The 26,878-nt window shown below is 50.5% G+C and overlaps 12 protein-coding genes across 12 annotated transcripts; 6 read left to right on the top strand and 6 right to left on the bottom strand.

Moving 5' to 3' along the window:
* Positions 1–228: 228 nt before the first annotated feature.
* AUEXF2481DRAFT_5784 (uncharacterized protein) lies at positions 229–1,182 on the top strand (the record flags this gene model as incomplete). The annotated part of the gene is made up of 1 exon (XM_013487289.1): positions 229–1,182. One exon carries the CDS (start codon positions 229–231, stop codon positions 1,180–1,182), a length of 954 nt encoding a protein of 317 aa, XP_013342743.1.
* A 243-nt stretch (positions 1,183–1,425) lies between these two features.
* Positions 1,426–3,111, bottom strand: AUEXF2481DRAFT_66406 (uncharacterized protein; the record flags this gene model as incomplete). The annotated part of the gene is made up of 3 exons (XM_013487483.1): positions 1,426–2,336; positions 2,384–2,744; positions 2,794–3,111. 3 exons carry the CDS (start codon positions 3,109–3,111, stop codon positions 1,426–1,428), a joined length of 1,590 nt encoding a protein of 529 aa, XP_013342937.1.
* Positions 3,112–3,668: 557 nt separating this feature from the next.
* AUEXF2481DRAFT_40862 (uncharacterized protein) lies at positions 3,669–5,483 on the top strand. Its single transcript, XM_013487407.1, has 5 exons — positions 3,669–4,052; positions 4,111–4,205; positions 4,264–4,500; positions 4,550–4,858; positions 4,911–5,483. The coding sequence occupies exons 1-5, from the start codon at positions 3,836–3,838 to the stop codon at positions 5,112–5,114; spliced, it is 1,062 nt and encodes a 353-aa protein (XP_013342861.1). The 5' UTR covers positions 3,669–3,835; the 3' UTR covers positions 5,115–5,483.
* A 456-nt stretch (positions 5,484–5,939) lies between these two features.
* Positions 5,940–7,948, bottom strand: AUEXF2481DRAFT_40861 (uncharacterized protein). Its single transcript, XM_013487406.1, has 2 exons — positions 7,507–7,948; positions 5,940–7,432 (listed from the first exon to the last, which is right to left on the bottom strand). Exons 1-2 carry the CDS (start codon positions 7,791–7,793, stop codon positions 6,052–6,054), a joined length of 1,668 nt encoding a protein of 555 aa, XP_013342860.1. The 5' UTR covers positions 7,794–7,948; the 3' UTR covers positions 5,940–6,051.
* Positions 7,949–10,374: 2,426 nt separating this feature from the next.
* Positions 10,375–11,542, top strand: AUEXF2481DRAFT_5780 (uncharacterized protein; the record flags this gene model as incomplete). Its single annotated transcript, XM_013487288.1, has 3 exons — positions 10,375–10,600; positions 10,653–10,750; positions 10,862–11,542. 3 exons carry the CDS (start codon positions 10,375–10,377, stop codon positions 11,540–11,542), a joined length of 1,005 nt encoding a protein of 334 aa, XP_013342742.1.
* Positions 11,543–12,144: 602 nt separating this feature from the next.
* AUEXF2481DRAFT_30266 (uncharacterized protein) lies at positions 12,145–13,103 on the bottom strand (the record flags this gene model as incomplete). The annotated part of the gene is made up of 2 exons (XM_013487357.1): positions 12,145–12,547; positions 12,604–13,103. 2 exons carry the CDS (start codon positions 13,101–13,103, stop codon positions 12,145–12,147), a joined length of 903 nt encoding a protein of 300 aa, XP_013342811.1.
* A 1,004-nt stretch (positions 13,104–14,107) lies between these two features.
* AUEXF2481DRAFT_5778 (uncharacterized protein) lies at positions 14,108–16,217 on the top strand (the record flags this gene model as incomplete). The annotated part of the gene is made up of 3 exons (XM_013487287.1): positions 14,108–14,991; positions 15,063–15,758; positions 15,815–16,217. 3 exons carry the CDS (start codon positions 14,108–14,110, stop codon positions 16,215–16,217), a joined length of 1,983 nt encoding a protein of 660 aa, XP_013342741.1.
* Positions 16,218–16,261: 44 nt separating this feature from the next.
* AUEXF2481DRAFT_66441 (uncharacterized protein) lies at positions 16,262–17,956 on the bottom strand (the record flags this gene model as incomplete). The annotated part of the gene is made up of 4 exons (XM_013487488.1): positions 16,262–16,634; positions 16,686–17,201; positions 17,255–17,762; positions 17,812–17,956. The coding sequence occupies 4 exons, from the start codon at positions 17,954–17,956 to the stop codon at positions 16,262–16,264; spliced, it is 1,542 nt and encodes a 513-aa protein (XP_013342942.1).
* A 614-nt stretch (positions 17,957–18,570) lies between these two features.
* On the bottom strand, positions 18,571–20,342 carry AUEXF2481DRAFT_264571 (uncharacterized protein). Its single transcript, XM_013487537.1, has 6 exons — positions 20,211–20,342; positions 19,978–20,100; positions 19,921–19,928; positions 19,695–19,870; positions 19,591–19,641; positions 18,571–19,543 (listed from the first exon to the last, which is right to left on the bottom strand). The coding sequence occupies exons 1-6, from the start codon at positions 20,214–20,216 to the stop codon at positions 18,822–18,824; spliced, it is 1,086 nt and encodes a 361-aa protein (XP_013342991.1). The 5' UTR covers positions 20,217–20,342; the 3' UTR covers positions 18,571–18,821.
* A 651-nt stretch (positions 20,343–20,993) lies between these two features.
* AUEXF2481DRAFT_5775 (uncharacterized protein) lies at positions 20,994–21,686 on the top strand (the record flags this gene model as incomplete). The annotated part of the gene is made up of 1 exon (XM_013487286.1): positions 20,994–21,686. One exon carries the CDS (start codon positions 20,994–20,996, stop codon positions 21,684–21,686), a length of 693 nt encoding a protein of 230 aa, XP_013342740.1.
* Positions 21,687–22,143: 457 nt separating this feature from the next.
* Positions 22,144–23,249, top strand: AUEXF2481DRAFT_5774 (uncharacterized protein; the record flags this gene model as incomplete). Its single annotated transcript, XM_013487285.1, has 4 exons — positions 22,144–22,359; positions 22,566–23,066; positions 23,116–23,146; positions 23,197–23,249. 4 exons carry the CDS (start codon positions 22,144–22,146, stop codon positions 23,247–23,249), a joined length of 801 nt encoding a protein of 266 aa, XP_013342739.1.
* Positions 23,250–23,499: 250 nt separating this feature from the next.
* Positions 23,500–26,742, bottom strand: AUEXF2481DRAFT_40857 (uncharacterized protein). Its single transcript, XM_013487405.1, has 3 exons — positions 26,551–26,742; positions 25,145–26,452; positions 23,500–25,089 (listed from the first exon to the last, which is right to left on the bottom strand). The coding sequence occupies exons 1-3, from the start codon at positions 26,577–26,579 to the stop codon at positions 23,790–23,792; spliced, it is 2,637 nt and encodes an 878-aa protein (XP_013342859.1). The 5' UTR covers positions 26,580–26,742; the 3' UTR covers positions 23,500–23,789.
* Between the last annotated feature and the right edge of the window lie 136 nt (positions 26,743–26,878).

The raw sequence follows: 26,878 nt of genomic DNA, 5'->3' as shown, positions 1-26,878 counted from the left end.
CGAGGTAGACTGTGCCGATCAACGTCAATCCGCAGCGCGAGCACGCCATCACAGAGACCCCTCAACCAATATAGACGGCGGCTAAAATGCAGGAACGAATGGCCGACATCGAAGTGCATGTCCGTCGAACTTTCTCTGCATTAGGCGGCTGACTCACATACTTCCACCATTTCTAACAGTCGAAGGAATCTGCAAGTCTGTCAACAAGCCACAATCGAAACTATCACTATGTCAGCCCAATTGACCTTAGAGTCGAAGCTGCCACTTCCATCAAGTGACGTCCGAATTCCCGTCCTTGGTCTGGGAGTTTGTGTGTCCTCAAGATGCGAACAATCAGTACTATCTGCACTTGAAAAGGGATATCGTAGTGTCGACACTGCTCAGATTTACTACAATGAGCGCGAGACCGGCACTGCTGTCAACAAGTTTCTGTCCCAGAATCCTTCGATCAAACGGTCAGATATATTTGTTTGCTCCAAGTTATGGGAGGTAGATCTCTCGAGATCGGATATGCCAACCTCATTTGATGAGCTGTGTAATTCCGGACCATGGCCGCTGAACAGTCTTGAGGCCGGTCATACAACCTATTCACGGGAAGGAGCGCTTGCGGGTATCAGGAAAAGTCTCGAAACCTCTGGCCTTGACTACTTCGACCTCTACCTCCTCCACAACCCTCGTCCTGGAGCTGCAGCACGCCACGAAGCCTGGCTTGGTCTCCAAGAGGCCTTCAAGTCTGGTAAAGCCAAAGCCATCGGTGTCAGCAACTGGTCCCCTCAGCATATCGACAACCTCATGGCTCACTCAGATGTCGACATCTTGCCCGCTGTGAACCAGATCGAGTTCCACCCTTGGAACCAACAACGCGTCATCTTGGACTACTGTCGCTCAAAGGGCATCGTAGTAACAGCTTATTCGCCCCTGACACAGGGAAAGCGTCTTGGCGATCCTGTCATCAAGAAGATTTCTGAGAAGCATGATAAGACCGCTGCTCAAGTTGTCCTACGCTGGTGTTTGCAGATGGGCATCTCAATCATTCCTAAAAGTGATCGTGATGCTCGCATCGCAGAAAACGCAGACCTGTTTGGTTGGTCGCTGCATGACGAGGATATGGCCCAAATTGAGACGCTGGACGAAGGTCAAAAGGGAAACATTGGAGAGTGGGATCCATTCGCTTATGAGTAGGAAATAGCTTGTGGCGTTGTCGATAGGAAAAGCAACAAAATATCTCGACATTCGAGCCCTTGACACAAGTTACAACATCCTATAGAATAGGTAGTCTAGAAATGATGACCAAACCTCAGAAGAAGGTTAGGCATTCTATGCTAGCACTACTGACACTTTTCTACACTTCGTGTTCTATCCTACTAGATTGCTGTTGATCCTATCATCTATATTAACCCGTGCTTTTCCGCGCTCACATCTCCATCAGTACTGGAATCTAAAGTCCAGTCTCTTGTTGCCGTCCTTTTCTCTCTCAGCCTGATCAGATTGATAGGTCAATTTCTCTTCCGTGCTCATCTGAGACCACTCTCTTTCCTTTCGTCGGTTCAAAAGACGCAGATACTCGCGTTGGGCAACGAAGACCACCAGAGATAAGGCGCAGATGGAGACAAGAACCTTGTTACCGCGATAGTAGTAAGGCGCATCGTCTTTGCGATAGATCTGAGAGCTCATGATCGAGCCGATTTGTACAATGACGTTGTAAGTCGCAGCAGAGATGGCTCGCTTTTTGACGTCGAAGGTATTCTCACTGATCCATGCGACGACGATTGGATGGAAGTAAGGATAGCCACTGATGAGTGTCGAGATGGAGAAGCGACCCCAGTTGTTGCCGCCGGCAGGCAGAGCGAGCAGTGCGATGAGCAACGGCATGACGAAGAATTCTCCGAAAACGCAATGCCAAGTACGCTCGAGGAAGTGGTTACTGCTGTAAGCCAACCCAAGCATCAAGATAATTTGCAGAACCGCCGATGGGATTGTAAGCATGTTGGAGTCGAATGTCGAGAAACCGAGACGCTTGAGTGTGAGCGAGAGGTAGCCGCTGACAGGAGCTGCGGGTACATAGGCGATCAGTCCGATGAGGTATAGTCCCCATGTTGAGCTATCTTTCCACGTGTTGATGATGTCACGCATGGTAGCAGGCTCTTGAATAGCTGTCAATCCCTTGGCAGGATCGTCTCGCAAGATGCGGTTCACAAGAATGGTTTCTTCGCGCTCGTTGAACCATCCTCTGCGCCACATGACACCCTTCGTGCGTGTAGGCGAATGAGGCAGGTAGAAGTAGCTCATGAGACCAATCACGAATGTCAAGAGACCTTCTAGGAGGAACAGCCAGACTTCAAAGAGTTAGCGACGTTTGGGAAATGGAGATGACTTGACTTACACCAGCCAGGACGATTATGGACACCGCGCATGTTGAGAATACCTGCCGCCAACAGAGCGGATATGACGCGAGCAATGTTAAGAGTCGACCAGAAACATGCCAAACGCACTGAAAGCTCGGCAGACTTGTAGAAGTAAGATGCAAAGAGAATGGTACCGGGAATGAAACCACCTTCGAATAATCCGATCAATGCACGGCAGATGTAGAAACCGGTCTTATCGGTCATGAAGGCTTGGAAAGCTGAAACTATTCCCCAGCCTATCATCATCAACGGTAGGATCTGCTTGAAGCCATAGCGTTTGATCAGAAGCTGTACAGGAAACTCTGCTGCTAGGAAGCAAACGAGTTGCACAGTGGTACCCTGGGATGATTTAGTCAAGGCATAATCGAACTTGAGCATTTGATCTTACGTTGTTGTAGTCGTCCGTGGTCAGACCCAGATCCGGTAGCATGTTATCAGTCAGAGCGTTTCCAATATTACCGCGATCCAGCTGAAGGCCGAAGAACATCAAACAGAGCCAGGATAGCAGATAGAAATCGACCTTTCTCACAACCTTGGCCTCCTCCTCGGCAGACCATTCCGCCAACGGATCCCAGCGGTGAGCACCCTCGTAAGACTCATGAGGACGTAGGTCAATATGATCTCTGCCAACCTGAGCGGTAGGCTTCAAGTCCGTTTCCACTGTGGAGGCAGCATAGAGAGCCGGCTTGATTGTAGAGTCGTCCATGGCTTAGTGAGATATCACGGCGAGTGACTGGAAGAGACTGCAACCTACCGGCATATTCTACGAGGGCGCGTACATTTTATATCATAGTTCGCACCGATCAGATCCAGAGGCCTCGGTCATTTGGCTCAACGGAATGCCTGAGTTGATCACGTATGTTCGGAAGCGAGAGTCCGGGCGGATCCAATGCAGAAAACGGCACTCCTTCACTCTAGAATACTGATGGAATCTCGCTTCCAAGAACATCTGTGGATGTTCAGCAATGACTTTGGGAGAAGTGTGGCGCGTTTGGTAGATTACTGCAGTGAGTTGTGAGGGGAAGCTTAGGGCTTGGCGGCTTTCGCAAGAGTACAACCTGATGTCGCCATCGACTAGTCCGGCAAGATCATCACCAAGATGCTTCTTCCTCCAATGAACAGAGTCGCATATGTTTTGGGCAAGAGAAATCGCGGTTTGTCGCTTGTCTTGGTCGATTTCGGCCTCGTGTCAGGGCGTTCTACGATCACACGTTGCGCTACCGGTTATTTTATGCTGTCCATGGTGGGGCATCATTGCCCGGGCTATCTCTTACCTTTCCAGACGGTCGTGTCCGACAGTAGCATCCGAGGGGGACTCTTCTGTTTAGATATAAAAGCTCTCCGGTTAATTTTCCTGGGCTTGCATCCGTAGCTTTTTTGAGACGCTTTTTCGTGTGACCAGATTGTTAACAAGACACCACACGTACAACATGCCTGGAAACATCATCCCAGAAGTACTGGACGTGCCGTTGCCGAGTGAGGCTCGCACTCGTCTTACGAAGCCTTTGGAGTACAGCGGCCTGTTGGACACATACCAAAACTCGGACTTGACTCCGGTGATTGGTCGTGAATACCACGGACTTCAAGTGGCAGACGTACTTGCTGCGAAGAACAGTGATGCCTTGGTTCGAGACATTGCCGTTACCAGTGAGTCCATGATTGCTTGATCCGAAACAATTTCGAGTTCTGACAATGCTGGATATAGTCTCGCAACGTGGTGTGGTTTTCTTGCGTGACCAGGATGTAACGCCGCAGCAGATGCAAGCATTCATGGAGCGCTTGACAACTCTCGCTGGTTGTGTAAGTGTCCAATCTTGGTTTAGCAAGAAACCCTTAGCTGACTAGCATGATAATTAAGCCCGAATCATCTGGTCTCCATGTCCATCCTCTGACAGAGGAAGGCAGCGAGCTTGGTGACCAAATTAGCGTCATCAGTTCAGAGAAGCAGAAGAAGGGCGGTGGTCTTACTCACCAGCTGAGTGACACCACCCGTCTGGCCAGTGCAGGATGGCACTCCGACATCACCTTCGAGCCGGTGCCTTCTGACTACGCAATGTTGAAGATCCATACGCTACCTCAAACTGGAGGAGATACAGTAAGAACTCGTGACCTCTGCATCAGAAACGATTGCTAACAATGCTCAGCTTTGGGCATCTGGCTATGAGGTCTATGACCGCCTGTCTCCTGCGTTAGCGACGTTCCTTGAGGGACTTACTGCGACGCATGAGGCCAAATTCTTCCATGAAGAGGCTGCTAGACTAGGCAACCCACTCCGCACAACCATCCGTGGCTCACCGCTTAACCAAGGACCGGCGTTAGAAGCTGTCCATCCTATCATTCGTACCAACCCGGTGACAGGATGGAAGAGTGTCTACGTGAATCGCGGTTTCACACGTCGTATCAATGGCGTAACGAAAGACGAGTCCGACGTCCTTCTACAATATCTTTTCAATGTAAGCATGATACATGAGTGTACGTGATGATAATCTTGGCTAACATGAATAGCTTGTCACACAAAACCACGATGCTCAGGTCCGTTTCAAGTGGAATAAGAACGACCTCGCCATCTGGGATAACAGATCAACGTGGCACACTGCGACTTATGATTATGAAGCTGCAAGAGCGGGCGACCGGGTCTGCTCGCTGGGAGAGAAGCCATTCCTTGATCCTGCCTCAAGTAGCAGAAGAGACGCCTTGCGCTTTTCCTAGATAAATTCCATGGCTGCTCAATGACGAATTACGAAGTGAGAACATTGTGGGCATTGGCTCTGTGCACGGTGTGCAACCCAACGCGTCGTGATGCTCGTAGGCGGCTTGTTCATCACCTTCGCCCACAATTCGGGAGCTGCACAGCAGCATATGAGTGTAGCTAGGTCGTACGTTGAACTCCAAGCGAGTTGAGAGTGCTGACGAGGGTGTCAACTCGATGATATACGTGCTGCGTCGATGTGTCGCACAGGATCATCGTAGAGGTTTTCGGCAGGCTTCGACCCCGACTTCGCTTGGTTCCCGTGACTTACTTTTCCGTCGACTTTGCCGAAGAATATTATCTAGCCACTTCGTTCGGCCAACATGCCACCTCTTCGTGCATTTACTTTCTTGTATAGTAATGTAAATTTGTCACGTTAGCTACAGAGCCTCAACTTTACTGTGCTGGCGATGCTGTAGGAAGTGACAAGTGCCCGCGGCGAATACGGAAAACATCTCGCGGCAAACTATCAACGCCCTTTGAATGACAAGTGGTGACTCAGCTATGGGTTCCTGCATTTCATCTCGATTTTCTATTTTTGCGTAATTTGAAGCATTGCCAAAGAGACTACCATCTTCTGGACCCTACTGCAGCAGGACCTGCCGTCTACTGGATCGCAGCGAATTTCGAAGATTGGATTTTTGTTCTTCCATCGTCTCACGAAGTCTAGGGATTACGGGAGATCAGCACTAGGATACACGAACGACAAAAAGGCCTCCTTCTATGCCGTCCATTCTCGATCGCTGTTGAAGACACATACAACTTTCAGGCTGACGCTCTGGATACAATGCACTGGAAGGAACAATTCAATGGAAGTGTAAAGCATTATTGTATCATTATCTATACATGGAAGTGAAGGGATATCTTTTTTCATCAACGACATGACCGAACTCGCGCTTAAGCGATCCAGTACCAGATCTTCTGGAGGATGTTCTTGGGGATCTGCTCTTCCCAAACTTCGGCATCCATAGCAGCCTTGCCCGACCAAATGTCAGCCTGAGCAGGCTTGACGAAGGATTCGCGCTTGAAGAGCTTCCAGAACAGGTAGAGAGCGAAGTAGATGGGGATACCGATGTAAGCGGTGATGAAGTCATCGATGCTCCAGTTACCCGAGGTGAAGACTGCAAATCCGTTGAACAGCAGAATCATGCAGAAGTATACCAAAGCGAAGTATGCAGTCCATGGTTGCCACTTGCTCTTCATGACCAAGCTGTTACGGTCGACACCTTGAGCAATCAGAGCCTTGCGGAACTGAATGTAAGCGATCAGGATGTTGATCCAGGTGATGAGGTTGGCAATGGAACACAGGTTCTGGAACCAGTTGAATACGGTGCTAGCACCAGAGCTGACACTCATGTAGGTAAGGAGCGAAATGGAAGCGGTGAGGAGAACGGCGTAGTAAGGAACACCAGACTTGGAACACTTAAGGAAGACCTTGGGTGCTTGGCCGTTCTGTGCAAGAGCGAAGAGGTAACGCGAGCCACTGAACAAGAAGGCGTTGGCAGACGAAGAGGCGGATGTAAGGATGACTGCGTTAATGATGGATGGCAGGGCGGGAATACCAGCGGACTGGATAGCGATGACCCAAGGAGAGCTCTTAGCACCGACACCGCCAGCAGTCAAGTCAGGGTTGTCAGAGCGGACAGTAACACCGATGGCAAGCGAACCAAGGACGTAGAAGAACAAGATACGCCAGAAGACACGACGAACGGCCTTGGGAATGTTCTTTCTGGGGTTCTCGGCTTCACCAGCAGCAACAGCAACCATCTCGACACCACCATACGAGAAGGTGGCGTTGATCAAGGTGGCGAAGAGTCCAAGGAAGCGACCAGTGTCGGCCTTAGCAATGTACTCCTTCATACCACCCTTGTCGGGGTGAACCCAGTAGCGGAAGCCGAGGCGTCCCTGCTTGGGTGCACCACCAAGGTCGATGACAAGAGCGACAAGGAGCAGGCCAACAATCGTCACAATCTTGATACTGGCGAAAATGAACTCCGCTTCACCGTAGATGGATACGGCAAAGATGTTCAGCGCAACAACAACGACAATGATGATTGTAATCCAAGCAGCTTGGTTGATGGTATCGTTCCAGTATCCAATGACGACGGCGGCAGCAGAAATCTCAGCACAGAGAGTGATGGCAGAGTTGTACCAGTTGTTCCATCCGACAGCAAAACCCATGGCTGGGTCGCAGTAACGAGCACAGTATTGAGGAATAGCACCAGGAAGAGGCAACCAGGTCGCCATCTCACCGAGACATTGCATCATGGCCCAGATACTAGACGTGGGAGGTACAATTAGCATCTTCCTTGCAGTCGAAGCAGAAGCGCCTCTTGGATGATTGGTACTTACGCGATACCAGTGAAGGTGTAACCAAGAAGGACAGAAAGAGGACCAGAGTGGGCGAAAGCCTTGCCGATACCGAGGAAGAGACCTGTACCGATAGTACCACCAAGGGCGATGAACTGGATGTGGCGCGACTTCAGGCCACGAGAGACGTAACCAAACTGCTCGGCAGTCTCAATGTCACCATAGAGGTCAGCAGCCTCGCCAATGGCAGTCGAGCCACGGCGAGGTGCCTTCTCGTCAGAGTGGGCATCGCCAGAGTCGACGACATATTCAGGCTTCTCGGAGGCCATGGTGTCGTGGGTGTTTCCGGGAACGAATGAAGAAGATATGAGGAGTGGGTCAAGGGGGAGAGTCGGTGCTCTCGAAGTCCCTTGTAGGTAAAGAAGGACGAGGAAGAGATGCGACAATTACTGATGAGCAACAAATTGACCTTGACGTGGGAGCACACATACTCTTATATGTTGTATGAGAGGCTCTCAATCAAGGTCGTGTGCTCCGTGTGCCTCCGCATGTTGCATTCGAGGGCTGTCTCCAAAGTCTACCGGGCCAGGCCTCGACCCAAACTCAAACCATTCTAGCTGCTTTTTAGCGGCAAAGGGACTGATAGTGGCACATCCAACAGACCACTCAGGACGCGTCCTTCAATCTTTGCTTATTGTTGGTATCATGGATTCTGTCCTGACGATAGGAAATTGGTCTCTGTTCGCGACTTGGCCAGCAAGATTCTGGTTAAGCTTCTCTGACATTGTCGCCCCTGCCGCCATGGAAGAGTTCTAGAAACTGTACAGGCACATACCAAAAAAGAAGTCGAAATTCACGCAGACTTTCGGCAAGCAGCCAGATCTTGCGACGATCCCTCAGTGTGAGGTTCTGGACATCCGTTCGCAGTTGGATACACTCCTCTGAGATCAGGCCGACCCCATCTGAGCGCCCACGAGGGAGCCCCGGATAACGAGCAATCCATTACCCTCTCATTTCACAATTCGAAGGGGTAATGGAAACAACTTCGTGGCTCGTGCTGTCGCGCCCGATCTCCATCGACCAACCTCGCGGTCTCGAAAAAGAGGGTTTTCGTGAAAGACGTTGCCCGGCAATATTGCCCTTTCTGTCCTTTGTGTGCTTATTTGAGAGCTTGTTCAGATGCCGCACAAGCCACAAACATTAGAAGCTCGCTTGGCTAACCAATTGTATTGTGCACAGCGCTGTAAGCTTTGCATGGGCAGCCTCGAGGTCACCTTCGGTCGCCGCTGATCGATCATTCAACAACAAGCTCTTCTTGTGACTTCGACCAAGACAACCGCCATAAGGGACCACGATAGCTGATGCCACATCAGGTCACTCGATCGTACAAGTCTATGCGCATGATTCGCTGGTACTTCATGCGACTTGCGATAACACTCTCGGTCACTCCGTTGAACCACGCGATACGTATTCGTACTTGATTTACACAAATCGGATAGCCGTTCGGGCGCAATGGGAGGCGCTTCAGCGCAAACTTGGCTTATCTTTTCCCGAGTCAAATGCGCACCATTCAGCAGGGTAAAGTCTCACCTTTCAATTTGTGATCGCTAAAGGCAATATTTGACGAGGAGAGTCAGGGACCATGTCAAAGGCTCGATCTTGGAGCCAAGAGAATGGGGAGCAAGTTGCACGTACGCGATTTACGTTGATCGAAGCCTAGCGATAAGAGCATGTGATATGGCTTTTCATTCGGTCCGCCTTTCTCAACGCAACTGTACATTCTCTCTGAGTACCACTGGTATCGCCACATCGGTCTCGGACAGTTCTCTCGTTCTTTCATCCTCGTCGTGACGGCCTACCGGCAACATGATGTCGTCGTCGGCGAGCTAGCGACCCCAGAAACGAGGCAGCGTCAGAGCTCAATGTTTAACCCCGCCTGTGTGACAAACGAAATCTCGACCATGAGATGCTCTGACACATATTTTCCAACCTCCTCACGTTCTCCCCATGGGGCAGCGTGACAGGATCAACGAGGCGCAGAGAGCGGCTCTCCGTGTTGGTAGACTCGATCGACAGGAGTTCAGAAAGCGGTCACCTGTTCTTGATTAACGCAATAGCCCCGTTGGCTTACCGTAGGTGTATACCATCGCAAGACATCCTCACAGCGTGTGAGAGGCGCCTGGCGACCGGCGACCGCACATTGACAACACCGTCCTCCGACACCGGGATGTAAGAGCAGCCCGGCTTCAGAACAAATGCGAAACCCGCAGCAGCCGATATATGCCGCCGCCTTCGATTTGCGACAACGAAGCCACCATTTCTACAGGCAATCGAACACCCAGCAGCGAGTACGAAACGGAAAACATAGCAAAGCCATGATGCTTTGCGATGACGAATCATTCTAGAATATACTTCTGAGTTTGGGTCATGCGCCGTGCACAATTGGAGAGCATGGCTGCAAAAGAGGAGGACATAGTGCCAGGCACTTTAGCTGAAAGTCGCATAGAACACTTTCGAAGAATACCCGTCTGTCATGCAGAGATACCCAACCAGGAAAACGCTCCGAGTCCGTTCATGGATATCGGTGCGCTGATTGGGGACATGCCTCGTGAGAATAGAATGTCTAGCTGCGGCATGCGAAGGCACATCTAGTAAGATGCGGCAAATGCCGTCGGATTGTAATGCAGAAATAAAGACTGTCGATCTGCCGAGCGGGAAGACAGCGAGTGCATGATCATTGCAGGAACGGGTAATCGTATCTCATCATCAGCATCGCTCTTTCCTCATGGAGACTTCAGCAGAAGGAAATCTTCGGAAGAAGCTTGCAACTGGCCCAGCTTCGCACGAACATCCTCCGCCATCTCATATTCCTCGCATCCTTATTAATCTTTACCTTTCTGTCAGTTCGTCATGAGCGGCACAACTGGAGGAGTCGTGACAATGACTGCAAACCATCTGGATGGAGCACCTGTACCACCCCCTCTCATCACCCAGAAGCTTTTCATCGAGCTTCACCCTACCGTCATCGAGAAAGACAACTCTATCCATTCAGAGCATGGTGTGGTCCACTACCCCTTCTGGTTTGGAGGGCTGGCAAGCTGTGTCTCGAGTTGTTGCACTCAGCCTTTGGGAGTTGGTAAGCACCTCGAACTTCATACATTGACTTTCCAGGAGCTAACGCAGTCCAGCTGGTGTAAGCTTATGCCATAGTATACAAACTTCGTACGACACTCTGACACTCTGTAGCTCCGTCTACAAACACTCCATCATGACGCTCCACAGCTGGGTATGCTTCGAATCTGGCGCGAAGTATGGATGCACGAACGCTTCCTAGGGCTCTAGAAAGGCGTGAGTCGACGTTTGTCACTGATTGCGAACATCTACTGAAACTTCACAGTTGAGCGCTTCGCTCACACGAACCTTCTTCTACTCCGGTGTTCGTTTTGGAATGTACGAGAAGCTGAAGGAGATGGGCAGCACGTCGACACATGCGCCCTCAGGTCTCGCGCTTGCTCTCATGGCTGCATCTTCAGGCTTCACCGGCAGTGTGTGCAGCAACTTCGCCGATGTCATCTGTCTTCGCATGCAGGCCGATCCTGGTCTACCCCCTGAGTTGCGTCGCAACTACCAGAATATCGCCGACGGTCTGCACAAGATGGTTCGTGCTGAAGGATGGAACAGCATCTGGACTGGCGTCTGGCTCGGAGCGGGCAGAGCAGCCATTGGCACTGCCACACAATTAGCCGGATACGATATTGTCAAGCGTGAGATGATGAAACGAACCTCGATGGGCGACAACATTCCGACCCACATCACAGCCAGTTGCCTTGCAGGCTTCTTGTCCACCTTCATCTGCAGCCCTCTAGATGTCTTCAAGGCTCGTTTCATGACTCGCAAGTCCTCTGCTCACAGTATGTCGGTCATGCTAGAGCGCACTTTGAGGAACGAAGGTGTAGCTTGGATGTTCAAAGGCTTGACACCCGCTCTGATTAGCAGAGCACCCTCCACTATCATCACCTTTGTTACTCTTGAGCAGCTGAGGAAGGTCTATCGTCACATGCACGGTCTGCAGGAGTAGGCGCACTACACATGACCTGAGCTATATCCTAGGATGGTAGTCAGAGTCATGCTGCTGAACCCTAAATTTTCTTCAATCGAGTTACACCTGTCATGCACTTCATTGGATAGAATGTGTTTCTTAAATGCTCTCTGTGACTGGGTCAGAGATGAACGAGATCCAACATGGATGCCAATTGCTCTTAGGAAATAGTAGCAGAGAGCGCATCTATCGAACCAGGCCACCTGGACCAGGGGCAGATCACACGACACTTCGGTAGGTTACGTAAATATCAAAGCGTTCATCGCACTCAGGCTAGGATCAGGGATGACAGCGACGGTGCTTACTTTGCTGCCATGAAAGAAGACGTTTCAACGCGAATTAAACATAGTTCAGGGGGGCTCGAGCTCTTTTAATCTTTACATTGCTAATGATATCTCTGAATGTGCAACAGTTTCCCTACTTGATGCTCTTCAACGCTCGTAGCCAGGAGCTCTTGCGGCTGTATGATTGCACAGTCTTGTTCCAGGAGGCTTCAGTCGTGAGTAGACAGCTGTCGAATGCTACGCTCGCAGGAGGCTTGAAGCTTATTTGAAAAGCATTGTACATGTCTGCAGCGTAACCTAGAAACGACCTTGTGTGACGGATCTGCCGCGGATTTGAGCGTCCGGGTTATGTTGATCGCTAGTCAACATATCCAGGGGGCATCTATCAGCAGGATTGGACGCTTGGGCTCGAGTGGAGCGAGTAGGGTAGCGTTCATCAGGAATGTTATGTCTCCAGATCTTCGTACCATTACACGCAAGGCAGAAAGTGGCCCTGAGCACTGGTGCAACGCGTAATCGACCTATATCGCGGCCGCAGCGACAGGGCACGGCATAGTTGTTCTGAGCTCGTATGTTTGTCCAAGCAGGATCGACATGTCTACGCTCGCCGCCAGTAGAAATTCCCAGCGTGTTGAGCCAATCTTTGTTCTGATCGGCTGTGATCTTGCGGGAGTCCAAAGCATCTCGCATACACGTAAGGCTATCGAAATTGAGTTAGCTCTCGCTCGAATCCATGACCTTGTGACTAATGCTTACCAGTAATGTGGATGAGTTATGAATCGCTTGCGGCACACACAGCTGTTTGTAAGGCGATCTTCGACATGCTCGGTGTTCTCGCCTAGTGTGGCGGTCGCATAGACATCATCGGCTTCACAGCGTCTGAAATGTGCAATTGCATCCCTGACGCAAGGTTCGCAAAGCAACGACTGAGTTGTCTCGAGGCAATTGTGCCCGTTGATGTGAACGTTGTTACGTAAATCCCATGTCCCGGTAGCCGGATTTTGCTGATAGATGAGTTGGCCGAATGTATCGAGCATCTCGCGTCGAAGGCCGAACCCTTGTGGTTGATCGTCCAGGATATTTTGCCAGCAATCGAGACACACAGTGTAGTCACCATTGTGATGCATTGGATTGTTCAGATGGTTATCCTTGGGCTCATCATCACATACCATGAAACCTGGTTCAAATCCAGGGTCGGCTGTGCAGAAATGTCCTTGGAGGTTGTCTTGCCTGTGGTTGCATCTGTTTGCTGCCATCTTGAGACGAAATGCTGGCGTTCGAGGATCTGTTCTTGAAGGTCGCTGCTATAGGGATAAAACTCCTTCGTTGCAAAGGTTCCGCATCACCTCGAGGTTGGCGACAACAAAGGGTACGCACCCGGATCCGGAGTCGAAACACGTCTTTGTCTGATAACGAGATTGACGACGCTTACCTACCTGGCAGAAAAGCATGACTGATGAACACGTTTCTCTTGCGCTAGAATCTATTATGCCTGCGGCTATACCGATACACGATGCTTTTTGTTTTCGAGTCGGTTCGGTCGAGGGTGCCGCAGACAACGGCCTATCAAGTGGGCCATTGGGCTGATACAAACACTGGATATATAGAAGTCATGCTAGTAAGAGTTCTGAGTTCAGACGGAGAAGTGTGAATGGCAAAGTGATACAAGGAGATGGTGAAGATGATGCTTCCTCCCCGAGTACTGGCGTTTCTCACGCTTAGAGCTGTCTTGAAGAACAATGCTTTCACTGTAGCGAATCTTCCATAGACAAACCGTCTGTCTGGCTTCTTGTGATCTCCTTTGATCTAGAAGATCTAGAAGATGATTGTGCGGTTCTAGAGCTCGTTGTCGCCCTCTGTCGTCAAAGTGGAGAGTGGGAGTTACAAATTCCAGCACACGGCCACTCTCAATATTACCAGCCACATCCCGATCTCCAGCCACAAGGCCCGATGAAGGGCCGTGCGCGGTGGCTCACCACTTTGCACGTTGCGGCAACTTCGTTGACACGCTCGTGCAACGACCAATCTACACAACTATCGGGCTCGGGTCGTCTTACTTCCAATGTCGGCAGGTCTTGGTGTTAGCGAAACGAACTGCAATGAATGCCGGCGCCGAAAAGGAAAGTGCGATCGCGCGTTGCCAGAATGCACTTCCTGCTCTCGCAATCGACGTCATTGCCTCTACGAGAAGGCGGAGGGTCGAACTCCTTTGACCAGAAAGAATCTCACAGAAGCCGAAGAAAAGTTAAGGCGTGCTGAGATGCGAGCTAGAGTGGCCGAACGCAGAGCAATTGCAGCAGAAGAAAGGCTTGCTGCTCTCATGCACTTGAGTGAAACCCATAACACTTCTGTACCTGAAGTTTCGCTTCAATCGCTTGGCTCTGCCGATAGAATGGTCATTGGCGGAACAGGGACTTCGGTCAACCCTAATATACTTGAGCCGCAACTCTTGGACGATGATCGTCACCTGGATGATGGCTACCATGGTATACCAGAAGAGCCTCCTTCAGAAGGGGACGACTTCAGCTGGGACGAGATTTCCCGCGTAAACAGAAGCGACGCTATCGACGTCTCGAAGCAGCACGAGACGCCCACAGATGATAGAAACGAAGACGTCGTAGATGGCATGGCCTCACTCACAGTGGAGGAGCGTGGTGCAGGTTATCTGGGTACCTCATCTGGTGCTGCGATGTTGCGATTGCTAATGCCAGACGCTGAGCCACGAAATCCCGCTAGACCACGACGGAAGACAACCACTGAAGATTCCATCCAGGATGACAAAAGTCTAGCTTATGAGGAGCTCGGTCTGACTGAAATTGATCTCGACTCCGCCATCAACGCGTATTTTGGATCCTACCATGTCCAATATCCCATGATACACGAGCCAACATTCCGGGCGCAATACGCGCAAATCATTCCGCGCCCAAATGGCCTAGCTTTTGAGGCACTTGTCTACATGCTAGGTGCTATTGGCCTGTTCTCGACAGCGACGACGGCGGACGCAAAGAGTAACGACGACCTCAAGCTTTTCGAGGCTGCCAAACTAAACATCAAGATTGACGTGTTAGAGAAAGGCAACATCACTCTATTGGAGGTGTTAGCGCTTATGTCTAATTATCTACAGAAGCGAGGAAAGCCAAACAGGTTCGTAGCTTGATCTTATCTTCCGGCTACTGCGAAGGGCAAAAGGACACCTGTGCTGATATTCAACACAGTGGTTACAACTACTTAGGACTTGCTTTACATATGGCTATGGGTCTTGGATTGCACAAAGAGTTCGCTAATTGGAAACTGCCTCCTCTAGCTATCGAGAACAGGCGTCGTATCTGGTGGACGTTGTACAACTTGTTTACCGGGGCTCTCGTGACGTTTGGACGACCTTGGTCTTGGCCAGACAAAGGCATAGAGACATCTCTACCGCTTAATATCCACGATCGGGATCTTACTAATATCACACAATCATGGCCTGAGAATCGACAAACCATCACGACATACACGTTCATGCTTGCACAGGCAAAATTCCATCAAGCGACCGCTGAAGTTTACACACGAGTCATCTCTATTCCCTATCCTGCCGCTTCCGAGCTACTGAGTCTTGACGATGAGCACTTGGGCAGCTGGCTTCGCAATCTTGGCCCGTGGTACTCGGCAGACGCCCGAGTGCCTTCGAAGTTTGCGCTTGGTCACCATATCATGCACAACAGGGCCCGAAACTTCAGGATCATCATGTATCGTCCGTTTGTCATCCGGAGTGTCTTGAGCGCGGCGAGAGGCATGGATGGATTGGGTCCTTCGCCGGCCGAACAGACCGCAATCGACCGATGCCTTGACGAAGCGAAGGCAACCATCTCCTCAATTCGCACGTATTGGTCGAGTCTAGACCATGGTAGATTGGCCGCTTGGTACTCTCTGTGAGTTCAGAAACGACAGCTCTCAGCTACGTGCTCGTCGTACTAACTGTGATTAGTTATTTTATTTTCCAAGCTTCGTTGATACCGTGTCTGTGCTTGCGCAACCAGCCAAATGCCATCCTAGCCTCGGATTGGCGATCGCAAATTCAGCAAACGTTGTCTGTCATGACCGAGATGAATTCGGTCAACCCGAGCAGCATCGAGTGTCAATCTGTCATCATGCGTCTTTGTGGCCAATTTCTCAGCCCAATCACGTCTGCGTCAATCTCTGGTTTTGCTCCTTTAGCGGCCACCGAAGAAAGTCCTCAGACTCAGATTAACAATGTCTACTCTATGATGTGGCCTAACGCTAGTCCCGCCAGTACTGACTTGCTCATGAGTGATTCTCAGTGGGGATTCATGACGGACCCGGGACACGTTGGTCTAGAATCTCTACCATCTAATTGGGATTGGACATAGAGAATGTTGATACGGTTGGCTTTACAGGTACTCTCCAACAAGAATCAGACCCGCTCGATCTTCTCAGTGGCTTCGACTTCATAGCCCTTTTTGATTTCTCTCTCACTTTCTTCCACATCTCGTGTCGATTGTGGACCATCGAAAATCTGAGCAATTTCTTCCAAGGAATGACCTTTGGTTTCCGGGAACGTAATGTAAGTGACTACGAGGATCACTACGAGGAAACAACAAAAAACTATGTAGAACTTCCAGCCGAGGTTCTCGAGACCAATAGGATTGGTGAATGCTGCAATGACCAGCGAGATGTAGATTGATAGGAGCTCGCAAGTCAATCCCTTACTACGAAGGCCGTATGGCAATATTTCGGTCGAATATGACATTAGCAGTGGGGTGTAAGCAATGTCGTAGTGGTAGTAGCTGCCGTGGTTGGTAAGCGATGCACGTATACGGACAGCGCGAAAGACTTACAATGTGAATAGACACACGATCACGACGATGCCTGCGGGTTTGCTTCCATCAATACTGTTAACAGCCGAGCATGCGGTCCAAACAATGTATGAGACCAGCATTCCGAAGCCAGACCAGATAAATAGTGTACGACGACCGAGGCGGTCGACAAGGAAGGCTGCGGATAAAGCGGCTGCGAAGTTGAAAATCTGAAGCAAGCCATTTATCAAAGTCTGGGTGAAGGAGTCTGTAATACCAACGCTGTTGAGTACTAGCGTAAGGTAGTAAGACACAACACCGATGCCGTTCCATTGTGCAGCAGCACCGAGGAAGACGACGATGAATAGTCGTTTACGGTTGCCTGGAGTCTCGATCAACGCTCCCCAACCTGGTGTTTTGATCTCTTTCTCCATTCGAATTGCGTCGACAATCTCGCTCATCTCGCGAACGACCAAAGGACTGTCAATATCTCCACCAGCATGGTACTTTGCTAGAATGGCCATAGCTTCTGGTGCTCGGTCCTGCGCAATCAACCAACTGTGCAATGAGTCAGTTGATAGTCGTCGAGTCTTGTGCCACGGAAGACTCACCGAGGCGACTCTGGCACCCACATCCAGAATGCTGCTTGGATCAAAGGGTATGCCGCTTGCATGATGGTCGGAATACGCCATGCCCAATTGCTCTGAATACTCTCGCAGCCAAAGCATGTCCAGCTGGCAAGAATTGCTCCAAGATAATACATTGTCCAAAAGGCGCTCGTGTATTTGCCGCGGTGAGTCGGGTAGGCGAGCTCAGCGATGAGCATGGGTGCGGGCTGTACAACAAGCATTCCAGCGGCGCCTACTACTAAGCGAGACACGACAAGCTGAGCGCGTGTCGTTGAAGTCGCTTGGATGACTGTTGCCAGTACAACGCCAATGATACCACCAAGAAGAACTATTCTCCTACCCCAGCGATCGCTCGCCCAGCCGACAACTGGCAGAACAAGGACCGAGCCGATGGACTGGGCAGCGTTGATCAGCCCGAGTTTGGTTCCCACTGGATTTCCAAAGTAGCCTCGCCACTGTGGAAGAGACTGAAGACCATTCATGAGTGATCCTTGTTTCGTTAGCTGCATGGCCTGTAAAAGAGAGCTTAGGAAGCATACCATCATAACCTGCGACTGAGGATGAAAGCAATGGTACAAGTAGAAGTAGGTTCAATTGAAGCAGATGCTTGTGTTGAAACCAATACTTATTCGTTTGAGGTAGGACTTCTGCCAATGACTGGCCAACGATGTCTGCGTCCTTCATGCTGAGTGACCTGGTTTCTGAATCGTTTCGCTCGTTTGAATTATAGAATTGGGCAGGACCAGTGTGTTCTACTTATAGTGATCCGCGCCTGCTTGCCATCTCTATAGGGTAGTCCGATGCCGTGTGCCACATCCCGCACGCTAACCCGCGAAAGTGGAGTACCAGTGATCAACCCCACGGAGACCCCGCAAGTAGGCCATCCAAACCCATCGGAGCACGTGAACCGGTGTACAGTCTCCCTCCATCACACCCGTTACTGCATGAGTCGTGAGGATCCGCTGAATCGACCGGGAAGCCACCACCTTCCAGGCTCGAAGCTTCACCAACTACATTTTGGCCGCGTACCTCGCTGCGACGGGACATATAACACAAGACCAAGGCACCTTCCAAACCTTTTTTAAGTATTGATTACAGCTCAGATCAAATGTATACATCCCCGCTTGTAAATGGATGCCATCTCTGCTCGTGTCAAGCGGCATATCGCAAAAGTAATGGCTATGTATCCTTGCCAAGCCTATAAACACAGCCTTGCCCGGGATGCGCCACGATCCTTCGAGTCTAAGCCCGCTTTAACGCTTGTGAACATTCGAGTGAGACCGGGTTCCCATATGAGAGTGCCTGACAGCTTTCTAGCTTCCTGATGTACCTTCAACATGTTGTATAAACATCACGTTTGAACTATCTGGACAATTTTGATCCTTACTGTAGAGATTGAGGCAGTCTGTCACACCACTGCAACATGCATACATTCTCAATCGCGACTACACGTAAGGTGCGCTGCCTTTGACGGAGTGACAGCACTCAGAAGGATCTTCTCTGAATTCCATCATAGGAGGCGAGCGTAAGATTTGGGATACCTGTACTTTCAACTTTGAACGCCTTCGATAATGACTTTGAAGACATCTTCTCGTCCAGCTTTGACTAGTTCGAATGCTTTCTCTGCCTCTTCGAATTTAAATCTGTTGGTAATCAACCTCTTTGCGTCGATTTTGCCTGTAGCAATCAAATGTACCGCGTCCGGATAGCAGCCCTTGGTGTATCTGATGGATCCCTTGATGACGAGGGCTCGGATGCATGCTGTCGTTATCGGGAAGAGCACGTTCTCCTTGCCCATGCCGGCCTGGACATAGGTACCACCTTTCTTCGTGGCAAAGACTCCTGTCTGGATGCATGGTTCGGCTCCAGTGCACTCAAGAACCACATCTGCCCCCTCGCCAAGACCAAACTCCTGCTTGATCATAGTCGCAATCTCCTCGGAATGTTCTACAGGGTCAACTCCTTGGTCGGGCTTTGGTGGCAAGTACACTGCGTCAGCACCATACGACTTGGCAAAATCGAGTCGTGATTTCACAACGTCAACTCCAATGACTTTTCGAGCACCGTATGCTTTCGCTACTGCTTGACAAAGAACTCCGATTGGACCGCAACCAAAGACGAGCACAGTCTGGTTTGCTCGCAGATCAGCAACTTTGGCTATCTGCACGGCGACAGCAGTTGGCTCGACCATGGCAGCTTCTTCCATATTCATGGAGTCTGGGATTTTGTAGCAGTAGTCGCTTGCAACTGTGTAGAATTTGGCAAGTGTTCCTATTTCTGATTAGCCAATGTCCAACAGCATAGTGTGACAGACTTGCCATCCCATGGCGGTGTAGCGGCGAATATAGTATCGTTACACAGGTTGTACTCTACAGGAGTATCAGTAACTCATATAGACGTGGTGAATTGAAGAAGCACTGACTGCCATCACGACAATAGTCGCACCTTCGACATGGCACGCCCGGCTCTATGGCGACACGGTCACCCTGCTTCAAATTTTGAACTGCTGCTCCGACCTCAACAACGGTTCCGGAAGATTCATGACCAAGAACAATAGGACTTTTCAGTATGAAGTCCCCGATGCGACCTCTCTGCCAACTGTATCGAAATTAGAGCCGTGTTTGGTGTCGAGAAACCATGATTCTTACTAGTGTACCTGAGATGCTTAGCAACAAAATTTGTATGACACGAACAACACGACCTACATCACTTCCACAAATCCCAGTCTGCGCGATTTGGACTCTCACTTCGTACTCGTCGCGCAATTTCGGTATGTCTCTGTTCTCAAAAGCCACATCTTTGATAGCGCGGAGCACGAAGGATGGGTTCTGGTCATCGAGGTCAGTGACACGGAAGGCATCCGAGGCGTTATTTCGCGGCGGCTTGGCAGACGTGACTGCCGCGAAAAACAACCAGAGAAGGACCGGAACCCACTTACAGCCATGACCGAGGGATAAATGTTTCTGCGACTGGTTGATGATGTAACAGCACGAGACTGACGACGCAAGCACAGTGACAAAGCGGTCTTTATTCATGATTTGCGAGCTTGATGGGATCCTCCACATGACAGACAGGCATAGAATCCCCCTCTTGACGGAGCGGTGAACACCCTCACCTGTTCGTCTCGGTCAGTCCAGACATGGAGTCTGACGTTGCATCTCCTTCGGTAGTCGGGCCGCTGCCCAGAAGCCAGTCGAGGAGCGATGTCTTCCGGTGCGTGCTCACAATCGTCACTTACGTAGCTGCTGAAGTGCTCGATCGTTTCCTGCACAGGATCGCGTCCGAGGAGAGCGCATCAAGCTGTCGCTCTAACTGGACGTCAGTCTAGTTCCAGACTATTATCGCACACTCCAATAGCCATCGAAACACATGTACCGATGGCCAGGTAAAAAGCAGTGACGAACTTCGGCATCTGCTCACGATACTTTGGTGTCATCGCACCCGGGTTTAGACCCCACACCCCTCGCCAGATGGATGGGGAAAACTGGAGCATCGCGAAAATAAGCAGGGTTGCAATTTCCTGACGCTACAGAAACAGTGTGAGGCGTCATTGTTGTTTTGGACTGTTAAATATAAGCCTTTGGGCCGATCCTTGAACCTTTTGCTGCGGTGATGTCGGTTTTTTGCTTCCTTCTTGCACTCGATCATCCTTAGGCGTACAGAACACCCCATCCAGCCCGACAACGCCCGGCACTTCTACTACATCCCGGCTATCCATCACATGGGCCAAAAATATTACGATCTGGCATCGCGTGCCTTGGCCTGTTATCAGGCTCTACCAGATCCAGATGTATCCAGGAAACAAGACAAACGACTTCTCATAGCCCTCGCCGGCCCACCGGGGTCAGGCAAAGGCCGGATTGCCGCCAAGGTCGCCAAAATCGTCAATCAGAGCGGCGTCTCTTGCTCCGTCATATCAGTGGACGGATGCTCCCAGGACTCACACAACGACACTAGTAGTATACTGCCAAAAAGCCCATCATGGACTTTTAAAGGAGCGGCCGCCGTGGACCTGGTTCAGCAAATACAGAGACAGACTACAGAGCCAAACGACTTGAAGTCTCCCTTCACTATACACGTGGAAGACGTCGACAGTCACAATCTCAACGTCGCTGGCGATGCCTCGATAGTCATATTTGAAGGTCTCTACGTACTTTGCGAGGATCTCCCATGGGCACGGATATCAAGCTTAGTCAACGAACGATGGTTCGTGGAGATTGATCATGAAATTGGCAGGCAGAGGGTCGTCAAACGGTTCTTGGACACTGGTTTCGAAAAGGACTATGAGGCTGCTTGTACCAGATATGACGAAAACGATGTCTTTAATGCCGAGTTCATCAATCGAACGAGCAAGGAGAGGGATGTGACGATAAAGAGTACCAATCGACGAGACTCTACTGGATCGAGCTATTAATGTCGAATTTAGACGCCAAACCAGCCCAGCTAGGCTTATTTCAACGATGATATGACCATTATGTTAGCAATTCTGGATTATTGTGCAAAGGCGTGCCTCGCAGTCAGCAGTGTGACGAACCACCCACCTCGGAGGGGTCGAAGAAGAAGCGAGAAATGATCGGCGTTTGGAGAGAGCTTGGCCAGGGTGACTGTGTACCGCTACCGAGATCATCCGCATCCCACCTTCCTCTACCTCTCCACATCAAAGGTGTGGGACTTCCGCAAGTAGGCATGCTGTCGAACACAATGCAGTCGCAACCATTACGCGATGAGCGGTTGCCATGATGCGTCGGTCGCATGAGGTCCTTGCAACAATTCTCTCGTCTTCGCACCCTCTTTCTTATTTTCCTTTGCAGCTCACAGCGTCCTCCATCCAGAGACTCGTTTGCAAACTCGACCAATCTTCTTACATCACCATGCCTCTCTATCGACCAGAAAACGTCGACACTCCTGTCCTGTCCCAGTTTTCTCTGAAGGGGAAGGTCGCAGCAGTGACAGGAGGAGCTCGAGGTATTGGTCTTGAAGTTGTTCGTGGGCTCGCGGAAGCTGGTGCCTCGGTCGCACTTATCTACACCACCAGTACTTCCGCTCCAGAGACTGCCGCTAAAATCGCAAAAGAGACCGGCTCGAAGGTAAGCAAGAGCTTTCTCTTCTGTCCAGAGTCCACCGGAGGGATAGCGTATGATCGTACTGTCGGGTTGCAGAGTACTTTGATTTACTACCATATTTCACCCAGCATCGTGTGTATGACGGTCAATGAGTGCATCGTAGGGAGTCTTTACTGTGTTGTAGTAGATGCCATTCCGTCATGGACGCTAACCACATCATACTCCATCAGGTCACTGCTTACAAAGCCGACGTTACCAACAAAAAGGACATCACAGACACCATCAACCAAATCGCAAAAGACTTTGGAAAGCTAGACGTATGCGTCGCAAACGCCGGCATTGCATCACAAGTGCCAGGACTCGACTACTCCAAAGACCAATGGCGCGAGATTATGAGCGTAAACCTCGATGGTGCAATGTACACCGCTCAAGCCGCCGGCAAAATCTTTGAGCAGCAAGGAGGCAGTAACTCTATGATTTTCACTGCTTCCGTTAGTGCCATTTTGGTCAACATACCTCAGAAGCAAGCAGCATACAATGCTTCAAAGGCCGCATTGGTACATTTGGCAAAGTCTTTGGCTGTTGAGTGGACCGATTTCGCCAGAGTCAACTGTATCTCTCCAGGCTTCGTCGAGACTGACATCCTATCAATTCACCCTGAGGAATGGCGAAAGAAGTGGTTCGACATGATCCCAGGTGCTCGTATGGCAAAAGCTGCAGAACTTAAATCGGTTAGGTTGGCCCATGCTAGCATACAGAATAAAGAGCTGACAAAGATAGGCTTACGTGTTTCTTGCATCCGATGCTTGCTGTGAGTTAATTCTTAGTGATGTATTTCTAGACTAATGCTGACATGGACAGGTTATATGACGGGCGCGAATATGGTCATTGACGGTGGCTACACCCTGCCGTAGATCTAACATGGCTTCTATACATATGTACACGTAGACATGACCATTACATTGTCCTTGGCCTCATCTTCCCCCGCTTTACTCGACCAGTTTCTCGTACTTCGCCATGCCTTCTCCATCAACCATTGTATTGCCTCTTGAAACAGGAATGTGAAAAGACACAGGCTTTTGATTTCGCCGGATACCATGTCGAAGTGTAAGATGGAAGGATGTAGCAAAGTTGGAAAAATAAAGGAGAACATTCCATTGGTTACTCATATTGAATCAACGTCTGTCACCGACTTGAGAAAATCAGTCATGGGCGTTGGGAGAATAGAAATACCATCAACACTGTTGCATTCATTCGTTCAAACTTCTGACCTAGCTCAACCTCCTCTCCTTTCAAGAACTGATAATACAGAAGGAAAGAGAAAGAAACAGCAATCGAACCATGAAGTATTCACAATACTCTCCTTCCCAACCCATCCCATCCCATCCAATTCAGAACAAAGCAATTACCCTCTACCAAATAACAACGCCATAATGCATACATCTCCTACCCACTCAGTACTCAAAGTCATCATCAACAGAAGGACCCTTGTTCTTGCCCACAGACTCCTGCTTCTTGTACATTTCAGCAACCTGTCTGGCCGTAGTAGCATCATCCGGCTTCTTGTCCTCACGATCGCGAATATATCTCGGGAAGCGTAGACTGACTCCCTTGCCGCTGGGATCATTCAGCGCATCAGCAGCAGCCTTGTAGCGAGGTGAGAGTGTCAAGTCGGCGGTCTTGACTTCCCACACTAGACGTGGTTCGAACCAGACGTCGGGTTGGTCTTTGTTGCCCGACGAGTGGCTGTAGAAGGGCTTGGGGCGGTCGATAACCAGGGGTGAGAGGGTTTCATGTAGGGATTCGAGGAGGGCTTCCGAGAAGCCGGTGCCGATGTTGCAGACAGATTCGTATTGTTGGGAGGAGTTGTTGTAGCAGGCGAGTAGGAAGGCGCCGTAGACATTTGTGCGCTTTCCTCTGCCGTAGTAGGCACCGAGGACGACTAGATCCAGTGAGTCTCCTGCACCTGCGAGGTAGTCCTTCTTGACCTTCAGCCAGTTCTGCGAGCGACGCGAGGGCTCGTAGTATGACTCTGGTCCGTCCAACATCTTCACCATCAGACCTTCGCAGGAAGCTTTAATAGAGTCTTCGAGCAAGACTTGGATGGCATCGAGTTCGTTGGTGTTGCCATACTGAGCAAACGCAAACTCTCCCTCAACCTCGTTGAATGCTTCGTACAACTTAGCTCTGCGGTCACGGAATGATTGGTTGACTAGAGCCTCGCCGTTCAAGAAGAGCAAATCAAAGGCAAAGACGCAGACCTTGACCTTGATGTCTTCGGTCTTGACATCTTTGCGCTTTCTTGTCATGAGCTGCTGGAAGGGCAACACCTTCTTCTCATCAACATCCCAGGCAACTGTTTCGCAGTCCAAGACAAAACTCTTGGTACCATCCTTGACCCAGGTAGGCAGCTTGGCAAGAATATCTGGGTACTTCTTGGACAAGTCTTCACTGTTTCTCGAGAAGATGTTGGAGACACCCTTGGCAGAATTGCCAGCAGTAGGGGCAGCAGTGGCGTAGGTTAGGTCGGCATCGTGAGCAACAAAGTGAATCTGTGCTCTCTCTCCATCGTACTTGTACTCGCAGGTAAAGTCCTTGCCCTCGAAGCGATCGAGAACTTCAGTGATAGACTTGGTCGGCTTTGCCAACATGGGCTTCAGTGGGACACCAGGTTGGAGCTTGCAAGCATCGTGCAAGGCAAACACGCCATTTTCGAGATATGCGGGAATGATGACTTCGTAGCTGGGGAGCTCGCTGTGTCGAAATTAGCTTTGTACATTCGATCCAAGAGATGTCATGAAGCGCTTACTTGTAGACGTTTTTCAGAGTGCGTTCACCCTTCTCCAGCTGCTCGGTACTTGGTACCTTGTTGGTCTTGGTCATGACATCGTGGAAAGTCATTGCTTGTGCTACTGAAACAAGAACAGTCTTGTCGGCGAGACCGAGTCGCATCTTGCCTTCGAGAGTGCGGACGATGAACTTTGCCTCGCTGGGACCACCCTTATCCTCCTCGATGTCGACACCCTTGCCCTTCGGCAAATTTGCGTCGGCAGCAGAGAGTAGCTTGTGGATTCCAGCAACCTTGCGACCTTGGCCACCAGCGCCCTCGATCTTGGCGATGGTCATGAGTTGTTCATGCACACCGCGTACAGTCAAAGACTTCGGCTTGAACATGGTGGGTTGACTGCCCTTACTTTTTGCTGCAACAAGACCGAGGTCACCGATCTTCTGCTGATCTTCCTTGATGATCTTGAGTGAACGACCTGTTGATTCGCCAATAGCCTTCATAATCAGACTTTCACCAATTCCAAGCTCGATACCAGCGTAGTCTGCAGCAAGTTTACCCAGCATGAGGAGGACGGTAGGCTGTAGATCTTGAGGGGTAAGTCGGAGGACTTGTCTGAGGAAGAGAGAGCAATGTGCCATGATCTCAAGACGCTTTGTCGTCATCTCAATCTTGGAGAAGGTTGTGCAGAGAGCAGCGTAAGGCACCGGATCGCCAGCCTTCCAGTCGGGGTAGGGATCTTTCGTGTTTGCTTTGAATGTGCTCTGAACCTTCGCGCGGGCCTTTGCAGCGACTTCGGGCTTTTCTTCCTCGTCTGACTCGACCTCTTCTGCCTCGGATTGAGGGTCAGTCTCGGAGCCGTCCTTCATTGTGATATCTTCTTTCTCGACTTTGGCGGGCGTCGGTGGCGTAGCTGCGGGCTTCTTGGGCGCCGCCTTTTCCTCCTTGACGGGCTCTTCGGTGTCTGAAACAGGTTCCTGCTTTGCCTTCTTCTTCGGACTCGCTGACTTGGTGGGCTTCTTGCGTTGTCTCTTGGTAGGCGGCTCCTCTTCTGAAGCTGCAGCTTCTTCTTCCTCTTCTTCCTTGACATCTGCTGCTCTCTTCTTTGTGCTTTTGGTCGGCTGGGGCGATGCAGGGTTGTCCTTGGGCTCTTCCTTCACGTCTTCGGGATGCTCGTCCTTTACTGCAGCTTTGGTGTCGGATGGGCCATCTTCGATGTCTTCTTGTTCTTCATCTTTAGGCTTCCTTGGATCCGACTTTGACTTTGTCGCAAAAGAGAGCTTCGACTGTTGAGGGGCGGGTTTCGAGCCATTGGGCTTTGCGAAGAAGTTGCTATGAGTCAGTCAGTCATGTTTCAAGCTTGCCCAAGTGCGCTCTTGATTCTTGATCCTGTTGCGCACCCTAGAGCTGTCTGCGAGCTCTTTACGTACCCGAGAGTAGCTTGCTGCTTGGGTGGCATTCTGAAGCACAGCTGGGGGCGATAGTGTGCTGATTGTGGATAGACGGAGCGGCAATGAGGCAAACAGTTGAAAGAGTGGAAGGGACGTAGTAGTGTGTTAGAAGATGCCCGCATCGATATACAAACAAGACAGGCAGGAGCACAGAGAACAGAGATCGAGGCAGAATCAGGCGGAGGCAGGTAGCTGCGAGACGTGTTGCCGACGCGTGCTTGCCTCGACACGCGCCAAATTGTTTTTCGATGACGCTCACCGCATGCCCTTAAGTCCGGCTTGTGCCCGTGAACAGGCTATCTGGTGA

The sequence above is a fragment of the Aureobasidium subglaciale genome (genome assembly GCF_000721755.1).
Source record: "Aureobasidium subglaciale EXF-2481 unplaced genomic scaffold scaffold_13, whole genome shotgun sequence".
In the NCBI taxonomy this organism is placed as follows: domain Eukaryota; kingdom Fungi; phylum Ascomycota; class Dothideomycetes; order Dothideales; family Saccotheciaceae; genus Aureobasidium; species Aureobasidium subglaciale.
The sequence above is the reverse complement of the archived record's forward strand: the minus strand, read 5'-3'. Positions and strand labels throughout refer to the sequence as shown.